We start from the raw sequence: 16404 nt of genomic DNA, 5'->3' as shown, positions 1-16404 counted from the left end.
CTAACTAGTCTACTGGTGCTCACCACTTTACTTGCCGGCCAGAAATTCGCGAGCATAATCTGAGTATACTGTACCGTGCAATTTGATAACATGTTATTCTCAAGAAATTCAACCAGTTCACTACTTCAATTCATGGTACAGCTGCAGAGCATCTTATGCTATGTCCTCTGGACCCAAAATTCAAGTACATGAACATCCCAAAGAAAAACACTAAAATGAAACAAATTCTTTTGAGCTTGCTGCGAGAGAGCACCAAGACAATTGTTGACCTTTGCCAGTACTCCCCTCCCTCACAATCTGTTGCTCTTCATGAGCTCTATAAACTCACCGAAGGCTGTAAAGCACAAAAGACGAATCGAGACATCAGCTAAATCACATTAAGATAGCAGTACGTTCTACACCATGGTGGATCAACAGAAGATTCTAGCAAAAGAAATGTACCTGTGTCGGAATCATGCGGACCTGGGGAAGACTCAGGATGGTACTGGAGAGACACAAGCTTCATCTTGGCGTACTGAAGGCCAGCACAACTATTGTCGTTGAGATTGACGTGAGTTACTTCTGCTCCTTCTGGAAGTGATTCTGGGTCAACTGCGTAGTTATGGTTCTACATGGAACGAAAACGAAACATGCTTTAGGACAATACAGATTACAAATACAAGCTAGGAAGCATCACAGGTACCAAAAAAAAAGTGATTTCAGATTCTCAGTAACATGGACTAGAGAAAAGTAACAGCATGGATACTACCATACTTAGAAGGTAAAACATAATCTTCTTGGCGGGAACCCCCACTCATTTCAACCAATAACTGATTTTATATCTCAACTGACTTGTCATATTTACTCTCACCCTAGCATGTTATACTGCTATTGGTTGTAGCATTGCCTAACAAAACAAAACTACAATTCTATATGAAGACTCTGAGAAACTCAAATTTACTTAAGGAACAGATGGAAGACGTGCAGCACCTCTCACAACAAATAGAGAATTAGAGATACAACAATAGCCGGTGGTCATTGCAAGGAGAATTAACATAAAGTAGTAATTATTTAAACCCAACTCTTTTTTAAGCTGAATGAAGACTGAGCTGGCTCAGCTTATGGGTGTGTATGTATGCCCAGACCACCAAATTTCAAAAACTCGTAAAGTCTAATCTGTCAATCTGGTGATAATTTCTTTCTTAATATCGAAGACACTTAGTTCCTCCTAAGTTGTTTTTAACAGACATGACTCACATAAAGCATAACAAAAGTAAGAGGTAGGAACAAACCTGTGCACTTATGTCTACACGCCCACTACGGAGATCACAGACAGGGTGATTCCCACCATGATGACCAAATTTCATTTTAAATGTCTTCCCACCAAGCGCCTGCCCAATCAATTGGTGGCCCATACAGATGCCGAAAACAGGAACCTTTCCAATTATGTCTTGTACTGTCTTCACAGCATAGGGAACTGCAGCTGGATCTCCAGGACCATTGCTAAAAAGAACACCATTAGGCTTCAAATTGAGTACCTCTGAAGCAGGCCAATTTGCTGGAACAACTGTTATTTTGCATCCATATGATGTCAATCGTCTCAAAATATTATGTTTGATACCAAAGTCATAGGCAACCACCTACAAAAGAAATGAAGTGAATATCATGTACAATATTCATGTTGGACATGTAGGAAATAGTGTCAATACTGACATGAAAAGTTTCACTTGACTGATCCCTCTTGAACTCCCATTCTGAGTCAGTCTTGTCCAACCATTCATATGGAGCATCACATGTGACACCACTAATCAAATCAACTCCTGCGTAATATCAACATGAACGTTTCTTTCATTATTAGAGCCAAGAAACTAACAGCTTAAACATAATCGAAAAGTCATTTGCAATAGTAATAACTAGTTAACTACTAACAATCTACCGAACATGGCAACCAAGGTGCCGAGCAATATCAAATAAATAAATCACTACCTTGAAACAGCAGAAAATCAAAGTATTTCAACAGATTCAACCAATTTTAGAAGTAGATATTTTAGCTGCTTCCTATAATCCGATATTTTTTCTTTTTCTTTTATTTTATTTTCTTTTCAGTTAAATTTTGAAGTGATAATTCACTGATTATATCCAATTGCACCTAGTTCTTTCAAAGCTCAAAACCATTATGGTATCAGAATGACATCTCTACAATCCAATTAACATAAATCAAAAGCAAAAGAAGAAACAGCTCAAAACATGTAAAGTTAGTTCTCACTGGAATATGTTGGGAAAAGAAATATATTATATCTAAGATGACCTTTTAGGTCCATCAGTGGAGATAGGTACTTAAGTGTGCATAAAAATGAAGTCACGTCTTTCAAGGGCATCGCCGTTTGATGAAGTTTTAACATACCAACAATTTTCCACTTTTTGGCCATTTCCAACAACTCATTGTCTGTCTGAGACTGATCAGTACTCAAGACACCAATAAGACTGCCGTCTTCTCTTAATCTTCGTGTTATAGCACGTGTATCCACGTCATCTGTCAAAAACATAAATCCATGATGAATTTAAATAATTCTGTTTTGCACACGTGTGCCTGAGTCGGTGAGTCCACACATACAACAGAGAAAGGGAGAGCCACAGGGATAGCGAGAGGGAGGGGGGGGAGAGAGAGAGAGGTGTTAGCTTCTATCACTTACATATTCCCATGATGTTCCTCTTAGTCAGATACTCTTCAAGTGTTTCTTTGCATCGCCAGTTGGAAGTACTGCAACAAAAAAATACATTTTAACAGATAAGGAGGGGGTGCTTCTTTTAAAATACCAAAAATAACAAAACCAAAGGAAAAAAAATCTAACCATATGCTTAGATTTCTTATGATAAGGCCACCAAGAAAACATTGGTTTGATTCTTCATCGTCTGCAAGCATTATACTTCATTTCATGTTACATTGTCAAAAAAAGGCCTATTGAATCTCTTAAGTAGAGAAGAAACAAACCAGGATTAACGCCAGTGTTACCAATATGGGGATTGGTCATCAGGACAAATTGACCAGCATAGCTTGGATCTGTCAAAATCTCCTGATAGCTGCAACCACAAATGTGCCACATAGGTAACAATTCTTAGTGACATAGAATGGCGCATAATCATCAACATTCGACAACATAATCATCAACATTCGACAAGTCATGTTCAATAGTACAGAAAGGTTTGCTGAGGAAGTGAAGCACTCTGAATGCCAAAACTAGTACATTCTGTGTGTCAAACAATGAGCCAAACAAAATCTAGCTATTATCACCAGCCTAACTTCTGAACGACTTAACAATCCTCTGTTATCTCCAAGGCCAAATGCCTCCACTGAATATGATGAATAATATTATCTCCCAAGGTTGCCTCACCTCAATGTTCTCCCACTCACTCCCCTCTCGTTGCAAGACCCACCAAAATTTATCAATTGATCCTAAACAGTTCTATCACATCAACTTTGATATAAACGCTAAACAGAAGCTTGTAACACTGAAATTTTCAGGCACAACGAACTGACTGGAAGCTGGAACTAAATTTATAGTCATTTACGTTCATTTGCTTCGAATAACTATATGACTAAGCTAAATCAATATGTGATACAGCCTACAGTGAAATCGGAGAGGTTGGTTAGGTGACAGGAGCAAGTGTGCCCCCATCAGATATCTGAAGTCCTAATATGACGATTGCCTGAGACCTGAGTGGACAGCAACTTGACTGACAAGACAAACAATAACCAACCAAGAGATGCAAAACATTCCACCACTCAGACAAACAATAACCAACCACAACTGGCAAAACGAAATTGGCATACAGCGCTGTGGCATTTTAGAGTACCAGAGTGTGTGGAACAAATTGTTGCTCAGGATTGTATAAACATTATTCATGCTGAGTAATATACAAGGCTTTATTTTCCTCGCAGAAAAAAACAACCAACCAAGACATGCAAAACATGCCACTACCCAGACAAAAACATAACTCAGTCCAAAATGACTTACCCTGTCAGTGATGTGTTGAAAACAACTTCACCGACTTGTGTTCCTGATGCGCCAAAAGACTTGGCCCTCCACACTGAACCATCTTCCAGGACAAGACGAGCATCACTGAGCTTCCACGGCCTTTTCGCTGCATAGACATTTCAAAAATGGTAAAACCAGAAATAACAGAGCTCTTAAATTGTAAGGTACATAATCGATGAACCGTGCTACAAGATCCCAGGTGCACACTCCACGTGCCGAATACACAACTTGATGTCTGAACAACTAATAAAAGACAACCCACCTCCATCATCCACAGTGCTGGCTCTCTGCACGCCAGTGGCAACCTGCGTGGAAGAACACAGAACAGCTCAATCCCATAGGGGTTTCAAAAAATCGGTTTCAGAATTCCATGGTAGCATGGGATTTGGATGAGACGACTGCAAGGACTTTTTTTAAAAGCACCACAATCCACACAGTCAAAACTAGCAAAGGAAGTCACTGGCACTTGGTAGAGTAGTCAAATCTGCGGAAACGATAGTCTCGACCGACGCTCACCTTGGCACGAACGCTGAGGACGCGGCTCCTACTTTGCCGGAGGCCAGTAGAAGGCGCCGAGACGGCAAACGAGCTGGAGCTCCGCTCAGCAGCCCAGCACGACTTGGCACCGGAGAGACACCGGGAGGCCGCGGGAGCCGTGGCCGGAGGCGCCGCCATCGTAGAGTGCAGACTGGGGCAGGGAGGGGGCTAATTTTTGGGGGGAAAAAAGGTTCGAGTTCGTGCTCGTCGCCGTCGGTGAAGTGAAGATACCGACGAAGTTACCTGGTTGGTGTTCGTCGCCTGTTAAGATACCGATGAAGGCCTCGCACCTGTAGTATGACGGCGGCGGCGGCGGCGGCGCGACGGCGGTAACCCACCTAGTCGTCGTCGCAGGCACAGAGAGATTACTCTGATTACTGTTGAAACGCTGGCCACTGAACGGTAGCCGTCCGGGGTTTTGTTCGGCCCAGGAGAGCGCACGCGTGGGTCTGGTAATGGGTCGAGATTCACAAGGGGCTCTAATCCTAATTCCCAAACTGGGGCTTCAGAACTATGTGCGGCCCGCGGCCGGCGTAGCCTAGCCCGGCGTGGAAGATATATGGATTGCTACGGGCACAAAATTCTATATCATGCGATCCATATTTATCGAAACCAATTAGTAACTGAAACGATACTCGCTCCCTCTCAAATTAAAATTTGTTTTATTTAATTAATATGTTCATATTTGAGTATAAGTTTTATATATGTGTCGAGGTTTATCTTTATCCAGTTAAATATAGACATAAAAATCAAAATCTAAAGCGATTATTATTTTGAAACTGACCTAACTTTTTTTAGAAAACGAGAGCGTTACATATTGTAAACTAATTGTTATTCATAGTCACACTCAATCAAGATCCTCTATAAATTATATGTTTTTCGATAACTCTTTTACTTACCACCAACTTAACATTTTTATATCAAGTGCCTACTTAGACCTACTTTCATGCATCATTCAGAAAATGCTAAGTAAATCATATGGAATGTGTAAATAACAGCTTCATAGATATAGGCATTTGCATTTGATAGAACGACTGCAAATATCACACATGTCAGCAAAGTTACAAACAATAAATAAAATGTTTGATGGGACCAAAAGAGTGTTACAACAACAACAAAACCATGTATCCTAAGTAAGTCAGGTAGACAGAGTTAAACCGCAAGTCATAGTTCAGATACTGAAAGGGAATTAGGCTTACACCTATTTTCCTAATTAATTTTGGTGGTTGAATTGCCCAACACAAACAATTGAACTAGCTAGTTTGCTCTAGTGCATAAGTTATACAGGTGTAAAAGGTTCACTCTTAGCCAATAAAAAGACCAAGTATTGGGTTCAACAAAAGAGCAAAGGGATAACCGAAGGCACCTCTGGTCTGGCACACCGGACAGTGTCCGGTGCACCAGAGGACTCCAACTCAAACTCGTCACCTTCGGGAAAATCCAGAGGCGACACCGCTATAATTCACCGGACTGTCCGGTGTACACCGGACAGTGTCCGGTGCTCCAACGAACGGCGCCTCAGGAACTCGCCAGCTTCGGGAACGCGCAACGGCTAGTCCGCTATAATTCACCGGACATGTCCGGTGTACACCGGACTGTCCGGTGTGACATCGAAGCAACGGCTACTTCGCGCCAACGGTCACCTGCAACAGCAATTAATGCGCGCCAGAGCGCGCAGAAGTCAGGCACGCGCGTAGTAGCGCACCTGACACTCTACAGTACATGTCCGGTGCGCCACTGGACATCCAGGCGGGCCCAGAAGACAGTGCTCCAACGGTCGAATCCCAACGGCCTTGGTGACGTGGCTGGCGCACCGGACATGTCCGGTGTGCACCGGACTGTCCGGTGCACCATACGACAGTCAGCCCCACCAAACGGCTAGTTTGGTGGTTGGGGCTATAAATACCCCCAACCACCCACCATTCATTGCATCCAAGTTTTCACACTTCCAACCACTTACAAGAGCTAGGCATTCAATTCTAGACACACTCAAGAGATCAAATCCTCTCCCAACTCCACAAAAGCATTAGTGACTAGTGAGAGAGATTTGTCGTGTTCTTTTGAGCTCTTGTGCTTGGATCGCTTGCTTTCTTTCTTTGATTCTTCCTTGCGATCAAACTCATTTGTAATTGAGGCAAGAGACACCAATCTTGTGGTGGTCCTTGTGGGAACTTTGTGTTCCAAGCATTTGAGAAGAGAAAGCTCACTCGGTCCGAGGGACCGTTTGAGAGAGGGAAAGGGTTGAAAGAGACCCGGTCTTTGTGACCACCTCAACGGGGAGTAGGTTTGCGAAAAACTGAACCTCGGTAAAACAAATCCTCGTGTCTCACTCCTTATTCGCTCACGATTTGTTTTGCACCCTCTCTCGCAAACTCGATTATATTTCTAACGTTAACCCGGCTTGTAGTTGTGATTATTTTTGAGAATTTCAGTTTCGCCCTATTCACCCCCCCTCTAGGCGACTTTCAGATACATAGATAATTGTTTTCTATGCACTTCTATTTAAAACTAGATATTTGGTTATATCATATCCTTTTAAGTCATGGTCATGGCATGGACGTTGTCGATGAGGGGAAACGAACAAAACAAAATCATTAAGTGCATCAGAGGTATGGAAAAATGACAATGCAATAAGTAGCATGTATCCTTGTGCTGGATAATTTAATTAGTACATTGTTGTCGGGGACCATAATTAGGGGTACCCCCAAGACTCCTAATCTTAGCTGGTAACCCCCATCAGCACAAAGCTGCAAAGGCCTGATGGGTGCGATTAAATCAAGGCTCGGTCCACTCAAGGGACACGATCTCGCCTCGCTCGAGCCCAGCCTCGGGCAAGGCAGCCGACCCCGGAGGATTTACGTCTCGCCCGGGGACCCCCTCCAGCAAAGGACACACCTTCGGTTCGCCCGAGGCCCAGTCTTCGCCAAGAAGCAACCTTGGCCAAGTTGCCACGCCGAGCGACCGTTTCGCAGAAGCATTTAATGCAAAGGTGGCCTGACACCTTATCCTGACGCGCGCCCTTCAGTCGACAGAGCCGAAGTGACCGCAGTCACTTCGCCGCTCCACTGACCGGCCTGACAAGAGGACAGCGCCGCCTGCGCCACTCCGACTGTTGTGCCACTCGACAGAGTGAGGCTGACAGCAGCCAAGTCCGGCCTCGGGCGCCATAGGAAACTCCACATCGCCCGACCCAGGGCTCGGACTCGGGCTCGGCCCCGGAAGACGACGAACTCCGCTTCGCCCGACCCAGGGCTCGGACTCGGGCTCGGCCCCGGAAGACGACGAACTCCGCTTCGCCCGACCCAGGGCTCGGACTCGGGCTCAGCCCCGGAAGACGACGAACTCCGCCTCGCCCGACCCAGGGCTCGGACTCGGGCTCAGCCCCGGAAGACGACGAACTCCGCCTCGCCCGACCCCAGGGCTCGGACTCGGGCTCAGCCTCGGAAGACGACAAACTCCGCCTCGCCCGACCCTAGGGCTCGGACTCAGCCCTGGCCTCAGCCGACGGTCTCCGCCTCGCCCGACCCAGGGGCTCGGACTCGACCTCGGTCTCGGAAGACAGACTCGACCTCGACCTCGGAGGAGCCTCCGCCTTGCCCAACCCAAGGCTCGGACCGACCACGTCACAGGAGGCGCCATCATTAGCCTACCCTAAGCTAACTCAGGCTACGGGGAACAAGACCGGTGTCCCATCTGACTCGCCCCGATAAACAAGTAATGATGGCGCCCCGCATGCTCCATGACGACGGTGGCTCTCAGCCCCCTTACGGAAGCAAGGAGACGTCAGCAAGGACTCGACAGCCCCGACAGCTGTCCTTCCGCCAGGCTCCAGCGCTCCTTCGACGGCCACGACACCACACGAACCGGGTACCAAAACCTCTCCGGCTGCCACGACGGCATGTACTTAGGGCACTAGCTCTTCTCCGCTAGACACGTTAGCACACTGCTACACCTCCCATTGTACACCTGGATCCTCTCCTTACGACTATAAAAGGAAGGTCCAGGGCCCTCTTACAGAGGGTTGGCCGCGCGGGGAAGGACGGGACAACGCTCGCGTCAGCCTCTCGCTCCCTCCCACGTGGACGCTTGTAACCCCCTACTGTAAGCGCACCCGACCTGGGCGCGGGACAAGCACGAAGGCCGTGGGTTTCCCTTTTACGCCTGTCTCCCTCCGGCTTCTTCCCCCCTTCGCGCTCCGTCTCGCGCCGACCCATCTGGGCTGGGGCACGCGGCGACAATTTAATCGTCGGTCCAGGGACCCCCCGGGGTCGAAACGCCGACAGTTGGCGCGCCAGGTAGAGGCCTGCTGCATGTTGACAAACAGCTTCCCGTCAAGCTCCAGATGGGCAGTCTCCAGCAACCTTTCTAGCCCGGGACGGTGCTCCGTTTCGGGAGTCTTGAGTTCATGTCCCTCGACGGCAGCTATGACATGATACTCCTTCCCCCGCCGCGCGACAGCGACAATGGCAGCCAATAACCCGCCCGCCGACGGCGGAATCGACGACGTCTTCCCCACGTGGCAGAAGAACGACTTTCGGGTTTATCCCGTCGCCTCCCCCGCCGATGGAGGAGGAGGTGGGGCAACCAAGGCCAAGCAGGAGGCGGCACCTCGTCGGCTGTCGAGCGAGTCGACGGCGTCGGCGCCCCAACGGGGGACACGTCGGGCATCGATTTCGCGTCTGAGACGAAGACGAGCGCCTACTCCCTGCAACACACCAACTCCAAGCAAACGGACGACGCCGGCACGCTCGCAAAAGACTTGTTGGGCGTCACCCTCGTACCTGAGACGACGGTGCAGTCCGCCCCTGACGCGACTTCGTCACCACCCGTCGACCAAGAGGTACCGACCGATCCCCACCTCGTACCTTTTGGATTCAGCCTCGAGCCACCAAGCGACTTCGCTTCGGTGGACACTCTCATAGAGGCGAGTCCAAACCCTCTGGGGTATCGTATGCGGTCACCCTGGGACCGGCTGACGGCCGTCTCGACCTACGGGCCCTCGGGTTCTGAGGAAGATGACGAGCCCGACTTTTGTTGGGATTTCTCCGGACTTGGTAACCCCAGTGCCATGCGGGACTTCATGACCGCATGCGACTACTGCCTTTCCGACTGTTCCGACGGTAGCCGTAGCCTCGGCGACGAGGACTGCGACCCAAGTCGTGAATGTTTCCACGTCGATCTAGGGGGTCCCGACGAAGGCAACCATCTTGGTATACCAGAAAACGGTGGTCCCCTTAGGCCTGCGCCTCGCGTTGACATCCTTCGGGAGCTAGCTGTGGTCCCCGTCCCGACGGGGGGTCCTGACCCACAGCTCGAGCAAATCCGCGAGATGCAGGCCAGGCTCGACGAGGGAGCAGGAACACTTGAGCCGTTCCGCCGGGACATCGGGCAGGAATGGGCGGGCCAACCTCCGGCCGGAGAAGCGCGCCATCTACCCCAGGGCACCCAGCACCGCATCACCGATGAGGTCAGGGCAAGGCCGCCACCGGCTTCCAGTGGGGTCGACCAGAACCTGGTTGCAGTGGCAATACTTCTCCGCGCGATGCCGGAGCCATCTACCACCGAGGGGCGGCGTATCCAGGGAGAGCTCAAGAATCTCCTGGAGGATGCCGCGGTCCGACGAGCCGAAAGCTCTGCCTCCCGAAGGCAGGGGTACCCCTCGGAGCATCGCGCCGCGACTTCCCGATTCATGCGAGAAGCCTCGGTCCACACCGGGCGCACGCGCAACACAGCGCCTGCGGCCCCGGGTCGCCTCGGCAACGAGCACCATCACCGCAACCGTCGAGCCCACCTCGACGAGAAGGTGCGCCGAGGCTACCACCCCAGGCGTGGGGGACGCTACGACAGTGGGGAGGATCGGAGTCCCTCGCCCGAACCACCCGGTCCGCAGGCTTTCAGCCGAGCCATACTGTAACACCCCTGGTGTTACTATAACTAAAACATGAGCATGGCATCATGAGCATTGGCATTGCATATGTTTGACACACCTAGAGTGCATTCACTAGGCAAAAATTTCAAACAAGTTGTATTGTTTTAATGTTTTTTGCAAATGGAACCCTGGTTAATGGACTTAACCCTAAATAGTGGTTAAAGGGGTAAAACTTAACCTAAGTTAAGAAAACCCAAAGACTTTAGGGTAAAAGTCATAAAATGACCCTAAGAATAAACTTGAATCACTTTTATACCCCTGGGATACCAGAAACCCTAATTGGAACCCTGGAAAACCCTGAAACCAAACCCTAGGGGCTTATATGCAAAATTGGTCCACTTTTGGACTAAAGTGCAAAAACCAAGCCAAATAAGTATCTTAAGTCCTTTGGGTCACAAATATGTGGACTTGAAAGCAAAACCCTAAGTTTTGGGTTTATTTGCAAAAAGTACCACTTGACCTCTATTTAGCCTAAGTCTGAAATCAGTGTTGTGAGCACAACTTTGAGCCCTTGTAACTTTCAAAGCATAGAGTTTTTGCCCTAGGTCACCACATCAAGATTGTAGCCCAACTATAGGAGTACAACTTTGCTATAGGTTACAGGATGTGTTGCCATTTGAAAATCAGAGAAAGAGAAGCTTAAACATTGTCTGTCAGGCACTCTGAACAAGCTCCTCGATGGTACAGTGCACTGATAAGGACGCCAGCTTGGACAGCTCGACGCCGGTAACCTCTCCGCCGTGATTCACGTCGCCGGCGCCACGATTCGCGCTCGGGTAAGTGGATAGCTTCGCGGCGTCAAAAGATCGTCGTCACCGCTGAGCTGGAAGCCACCCCGATTGGACACGGCACCCCTCCCCTTTACTCACCGCCGTAGATAAGGCCGTTCACCGCCGTCGTGCCATCTCTGTGCCCGCCGCGTGTCCGAGCCTTTCCACGGCACCGCCGTAATTCCCTACTGCCGTCCCATCATCGCCGATGAGCCCGCCACGGCTAGGGACACGTAACCGCGCGCGCCAGGCTTCTTCCCCGTCTCCGGCCGCCAACACATCGCGGTCAAATTGAGAGCCACCGCCCGTGAAGCCTATAAATTGAGGGCGGGGATAGTTGCGCCATATAATTGTGAAGCTGTAGCACCCGCTCCCACCCTCAATCGTCCACCAGCACGCCCGAATTGCGCATTCTCCCCAATTCGGTTCAAGAACACCGCGAAGAGCAACCTCACCGCGGCCAGCCCTTTCTAGGTCCGTCCATCCCTCACTCTCTCTTGTTTGAGCACTCTGGTCACCCTGCGATGCTTACCGAGCCTCTAATTCGAACTAAGAGACTACCACTCGCCGGGAACACGATGATCTTGCCGCGCTGCTCACGGCCATCGTGGCCAGAGCTCCATAATTGATAAATAGCCAAATTAAGTCGGGGGAAATGGTTGGGGTAGTGTTAATTTCGTGTCCGTCGCTCGGAGAACCCGGCCGTTGCCCTAATCGGCCGGCGTAGATGCTCACCGGAGCTCCTCCGTGCGTGAACGGCGTCGAGGGCGCGTCGGGTAAAGGAATAGATGTTGGAGGACTTTTCTGCATTTGGTCAGTGACACAGAAGAACAGTGAGCAAACCTGTTTTGATTTAGTTAATAAATCGGGGTCTTCTGTGCAAAACTCCCGCGGGCGCGCACGCGTGGGCGTGCTTCTGCTGGTCACTGGGCCGCCTGGGCTGGATTCGGCCCACTACTGTTCTATTGTTTTTCTTTTTCTTTTATCCCCAGAGCCAAAACAATTATAGAAAAATGTAGAAAAATGCTAAAATTGTGAAACTAATTTTCCTAGGTTTGTTATTTTCCATAGTATTTAATAAAAATAAGTTTGTGATTTTTAGTTAAAGTAAGAAATTTTAGGGTATTTAAAGTAGTTAAAGTCTTGGTTATAGATTTTTAGAAAATAATCGATAAGTCCTAAAATGCCCAAAATTTTTATATGAATGTTATACATTATTTAGAAGCCTTGGGTAGAGTTTGAATTGTTTTGGACCTTGTTTGATCACCAAACCCCAAAACACCCCCCCTGCCCTATGAACTCCTTTACCGACTCCGGAAACCCTAAGTTCCCGGAACTCCGTGAAGGAAAGTTGTATTCAAGACATAAATAATAAGTTTATGTTATCTTTGCATCCTCATGAGCATCCCATGGCATCCATTCTTATACATATGTATGGTTATGATTAGAACGTGAGGAAGAAATCGAAGTTACCGAAGAAGAGACACCACCACCTTCGGAGTCTCAGGCCGGGAATCATTTCTACTTTGACATCTGTGGATCTGAGCCTGATTCACCTGTGAACGAAGGCAAGCCCCGGTGCATGCAACCCCTTTCCTTGTGTTTTTAAATACTTTTTGCACACTTAAGTCTAGTGAAATGTGCATTAGGTTCATAGGAGTTACTTGAAACCCTTTGATGCATTGCTTTCCTTGACATCCATACCTTTATAGATACTTCTGTGAAGTATCAAAACATGATTTACAAAAATGCTTAGACTTGCTTAGATCTTGTGGATAGAAGTTGTCCTCAATTTAACCATGGAGAGGATGGCTTCTACCTGCAAGAATATTTTCATTTGGAGCAATAGTGGGATCTTACTGCAAAGTTCCCTGTGATGCTCTTTCATCCTAAAGAACAGACACATTCCTAAGGATGGAAATACTTAAATTGAAACTTGGGTTAGGAACAGGTGATGTTCTACCCAGGTTGGTTAAGGATTAACGCGTATGTAGGCGTGCTGACCGAGGACCCTTTAACTGGTCACATGCCTCGTCATGGGTAAGCCTTGCCTCGGGCAGACTAAGGCCGGAATAAGATAACACGAAATGGGCGTGGAGCGGTGGCGAGAGTAGCGTGTACCCTCCGTGGCAAGAGGCTGGACGGTGGTGTATCTGTGCTCTCGGTTTGCGTGAACCTGATCCGGTCTTAAGAACCCCGGTGACGGGTTGACATATGCAAGGGTTAAGTGCTACATATGTCGTGTGATTGGAGATCCTCAGCTGAGTATAATCGATTCGGATCGCCGTACCTTCGCGGTTATGAAGACTTGGTCACTTCCCTGCAACCTAAAGTCAGGATGTGAACACTATGGATAAAAATGATGTTGTATAAATGAGATGTTGAAATTAGACTAGATGCAAATAGAGTCTATTAATACTTAATATGGCGTTAAAAGATTGAAAGTAAGGACTCACTTTAGTAAGCTATTTCTGCAAAAGTATAAGTTGATTTTTGCTAAAGCCTCTCCTTGACTCCTATTTATCCAGCATACCCTTGAGAGTCTTTTCCTTAGTCGGGTAAGACTTGCTGAGTATCCCATACTCAGGGTTTATCCCTTTGTTGTTTTTAGGTGAGGAAGCGACAAACTTTTGTTGCTTTTGCTCCAAGGTGGTATCAAACGAGGAAAAACAAGACTGAAGTGCGGGAGGACTCGGTCCTCCACTTAGGATCTTTTGTTTATAACTTCTCGGGAGGAGTTTGTGCCTCCCTGGTTTGTATAATATTACTACTCTGCACTCACTTTTAGTCTGGTCTGTAATAAAAATAACTCAAGCTTGCTTTTGAAATAAATGTAAGTTTATGTAACTGCTTCCGCATTTCTTTATCTCCGATGTTCTGTGATGTCTGCAAGACGGGTGAGACGTTCCTGGTAAGGTAAGGAAAGATACCGAACTCGTCAAGTGACTTAGGAACATCTACAGGGTGTCTGATGTCCGTTGGACAAGGACAACTGTAGGTGGGCCTAATTACTTGGGAGGTTCCGTCTCAGCTGGTATCGGAGCGTAGCCCTTCTTGGCAGATGTTATGAGGCATCTTCAAAAGGATTTTCAAGAATCTTACCTAAAAATTCTTTTCTCTTCTTACCTAGTATTCTGAAGAGTCTATCTTAAAGACCAGATAGTAAGAGTGCAACGTATAGAAGGTTGAATCGACTAAGGTTGATTCTGTAATTATACATGCATCATGCTAAGCACTATACTAATAACATTTTCCCCTTAGAAAAAAATGCCGCCACGTACTAGGCTAACGGCACGCAAGTCTACGGGACCAATTGGGGTGCCTCGGCATCAATTGGCTCCCCGACATGAAAGTAGCAGTAGTGGAAGTAACGACCCCATCGGAGACCTTGAAGCTCGTGTGAGTCGACTTCAAGCAGCGCTTCAACATAGGACTGATGCTTGGGTCGCCGACGGAGATAGAATCAATGAACTGAGAAGGGACATCCGACATCTGCAGGATCAACTCGCTGATCGAGACTTAGCACTTGACTGGGCCGTACAGTCTCGTTTGCTAATGTGTGCTAAGGAAGCAAGGGCTCAGGCCCGAGTTAAAGAACTTAGCTCGACTGTTGATAACCTGCAGGTTTACTGCAATACATTGCACGAGGAAGTCCATATACTATACTCACAACTACACCCAAGTGAGCCTGCACCACCTGCTGAGGCGGAAGCTGGACCATCTCACGTTGCGGGACGTGCGCTGGGTGGGGAGTTAGACCTTTTTGAGCCTCCTCCTTCTTTGAGGTTGGTTGATGTCTGGACTCCCACACCTGACGATGAAGCCGCTAAGAGTAATGGCAAGCAGGAATAAAGGTGTAATAGAAGTAGAGTAGTGTATGGTAGGGTATTGTAGGGTGTACTGTTGCATAATAGGTTGAACTTTTGTATAATGGGTATTGTATCCTGTTATGTAATATCGAGTCTGTATCATTACTTTTTATAGTAATGTAAAATGGAAGGTTTTCTCTGGCACATTATGTTTACTTCAAATGTTTTTGCCACAGATGCCGACCAGGACTCGAGGACAGGATGCAGCAGGAACTTCTGGGGGACGGGATGTTACCCCAAACCCACCTCCAGTTCCTCCCACGTTAGCCGAGGCGATCACTGCCTTGGTGAATGCCACCGCAGACAATACCCGCTTCCTTAGGGAAATGGCGGGTCAGCAGCAATTCCAGCAGCAAGCAGGAAGAGGTTTTCAGCAAGGTCCCCGTGAGACCACCTATCTGGACTTCTCTGAAACCCGTCCACCCCTATTCGTCAAAGCGGAAGATCCCCTAGAAGCTGATGAGTGGATTCGGGTTATTGAGCAAAAGTTTGGTCTTCTCCGATGCTCAGAGACGCAGAAGCCGTTGTTTGCCGCACAACAACTTCGTGGTCCTGCCAGTACCTGGTGGGGAAATTTTGTGGCTATCCAACCTGTCAACCATCAAGTCACCTGGGATGAGTTTAAAGCAGCCTTCCGTGAACACTACATCCCCGAAGGAGTGCTGCATATGAAACAAGAGGAGTTTATGAAGTTACAACAAGGCGGAGATACCATTACTCAATATCTCAACAAGTTTAATCACCTGTCGCAGTATGCCATCGACCAGGTGAATACGGATTTAAAGAAGAAGAACTGTTTTATGCGGGGACTGAATGATCGGCTACAAAGGAAAATGGCCACATGCATAGATCTCACGTATGGAAGGGCTGTCAGCACAGCCTTATCTGTTGAAGCCAAATACGCAAATTCTGGGAAGAATAAGGGATTTGGTGGTGAGAGGCCTAATCAGGGCCAGGCGAAGAAGCAACGGTTTGTGATTCGACCCTCAAACCAAAATCGCACTTTTTCTCGTCCACCCTCATTCCCCTTCAAACAGCCTATCATTATTTGCCCCAGCAATACCCCCAATCAGCCGGGTGCCCCAGGCACTCGATTCCCTGCCTTGCCTAGTTCTTCAACTGGTTGCTTTAATTGCGGCAAGTCGGGACATTTTATCAAAGACTGCCCATATCCTCGGCAAAATCAGTCCAATGCTCCGCAAGGATCTGGGAAATCAACTCAGCCCAAAGGAAATGCTGTGGGGAAGAATACAAAGAAGACTGGGCGTGTATATTACACTCAA

At 47.9% G+C, this 16404-nt stretch overlaps 1 protein-coding gene across 2 annotated transcripts; it reads right to left on the bottom strand.

Moving 5' to 3' along the window:
- Positions 1-31: 31 nt before the first annotated feature.
- Positions 32-4953, bottom strand: LOC100273931 (carbamoyl-phosphate synthase small chain). 2 transcript variants are annotated; one of them, XM_008683283.4, is made up of 12 exons: positions 4797-4953; positions 4533-4704; positions 4279-4321; positions 3996-4122; positions 2972-3060; positions 2832-2892; positions 2673-2740; positions 2384-2512; positions 1693-1799; positions 1272-1619; positions 442-607; positions 32-334 (listed from the first exon to the last, which is right to left on the bottom strand). In XM_008683283.4, exons 2-12 carry the CDS (start codon positions 4689-4691, stop codon positions 291-293), a joined length of 1341 nt encoding a protein of 446 aa, XP_008681505.1. In that variant the 5' UTR covers positions 4692-4704; positions 4797-4953; the 3' UTR covers positions 32-290.
- Positions 4954-16404: the final 11451 nt, after the last annotated feature.

This window comes from Zea mays, chromosome 5 (assembly GCF_902167145.1).
Source record: "Zea mays cultivar B73 chromosome 5, Zm-B73-REFERENCE-NAM-5.0, whole genome shotgun sequence".
NCBI classification, from domain to species: domain Eukaryota; kingdom Viridiplantae; phylum Streptophyta; class Magnoliopsida; order Poales; family Poaceae; genus Zea; species Zea mays.
The sequence above is the reverse complement of the archived record's forward strand: the minus strand, read 5'-3'. Positions and strand labels throughout refer to the sequence as shown.

What these genes read in the sequence shown, in the direction of transcription:
- LOC100273931 (XM_008683283.4), bottom strand. Translation starts at nt 4,691, where the DNA reads ATGGCGGCGCCTCCGGCCACGGCTCCCGCGGCCTCCCGGTGTCTCTCC. An exon ending in TCCTCAGCGTTCGTGCCAAG is followed by an intron (nt 4,322 to 4,532) that starts GTGAGCGTCGGT and finishes TCTTCCACGCAG; the next exon opens with GTTGCCACTGGCGTGCAGAG. An exon ending in GAGGAACATCATGGGAATAT is followed by an intron (nt 2,513 to 2,672) that starts GTAAGTGATAGA and finishes TGTTTTTGACAG; the next exon opens with ATGACGTGGATACACGTGCT.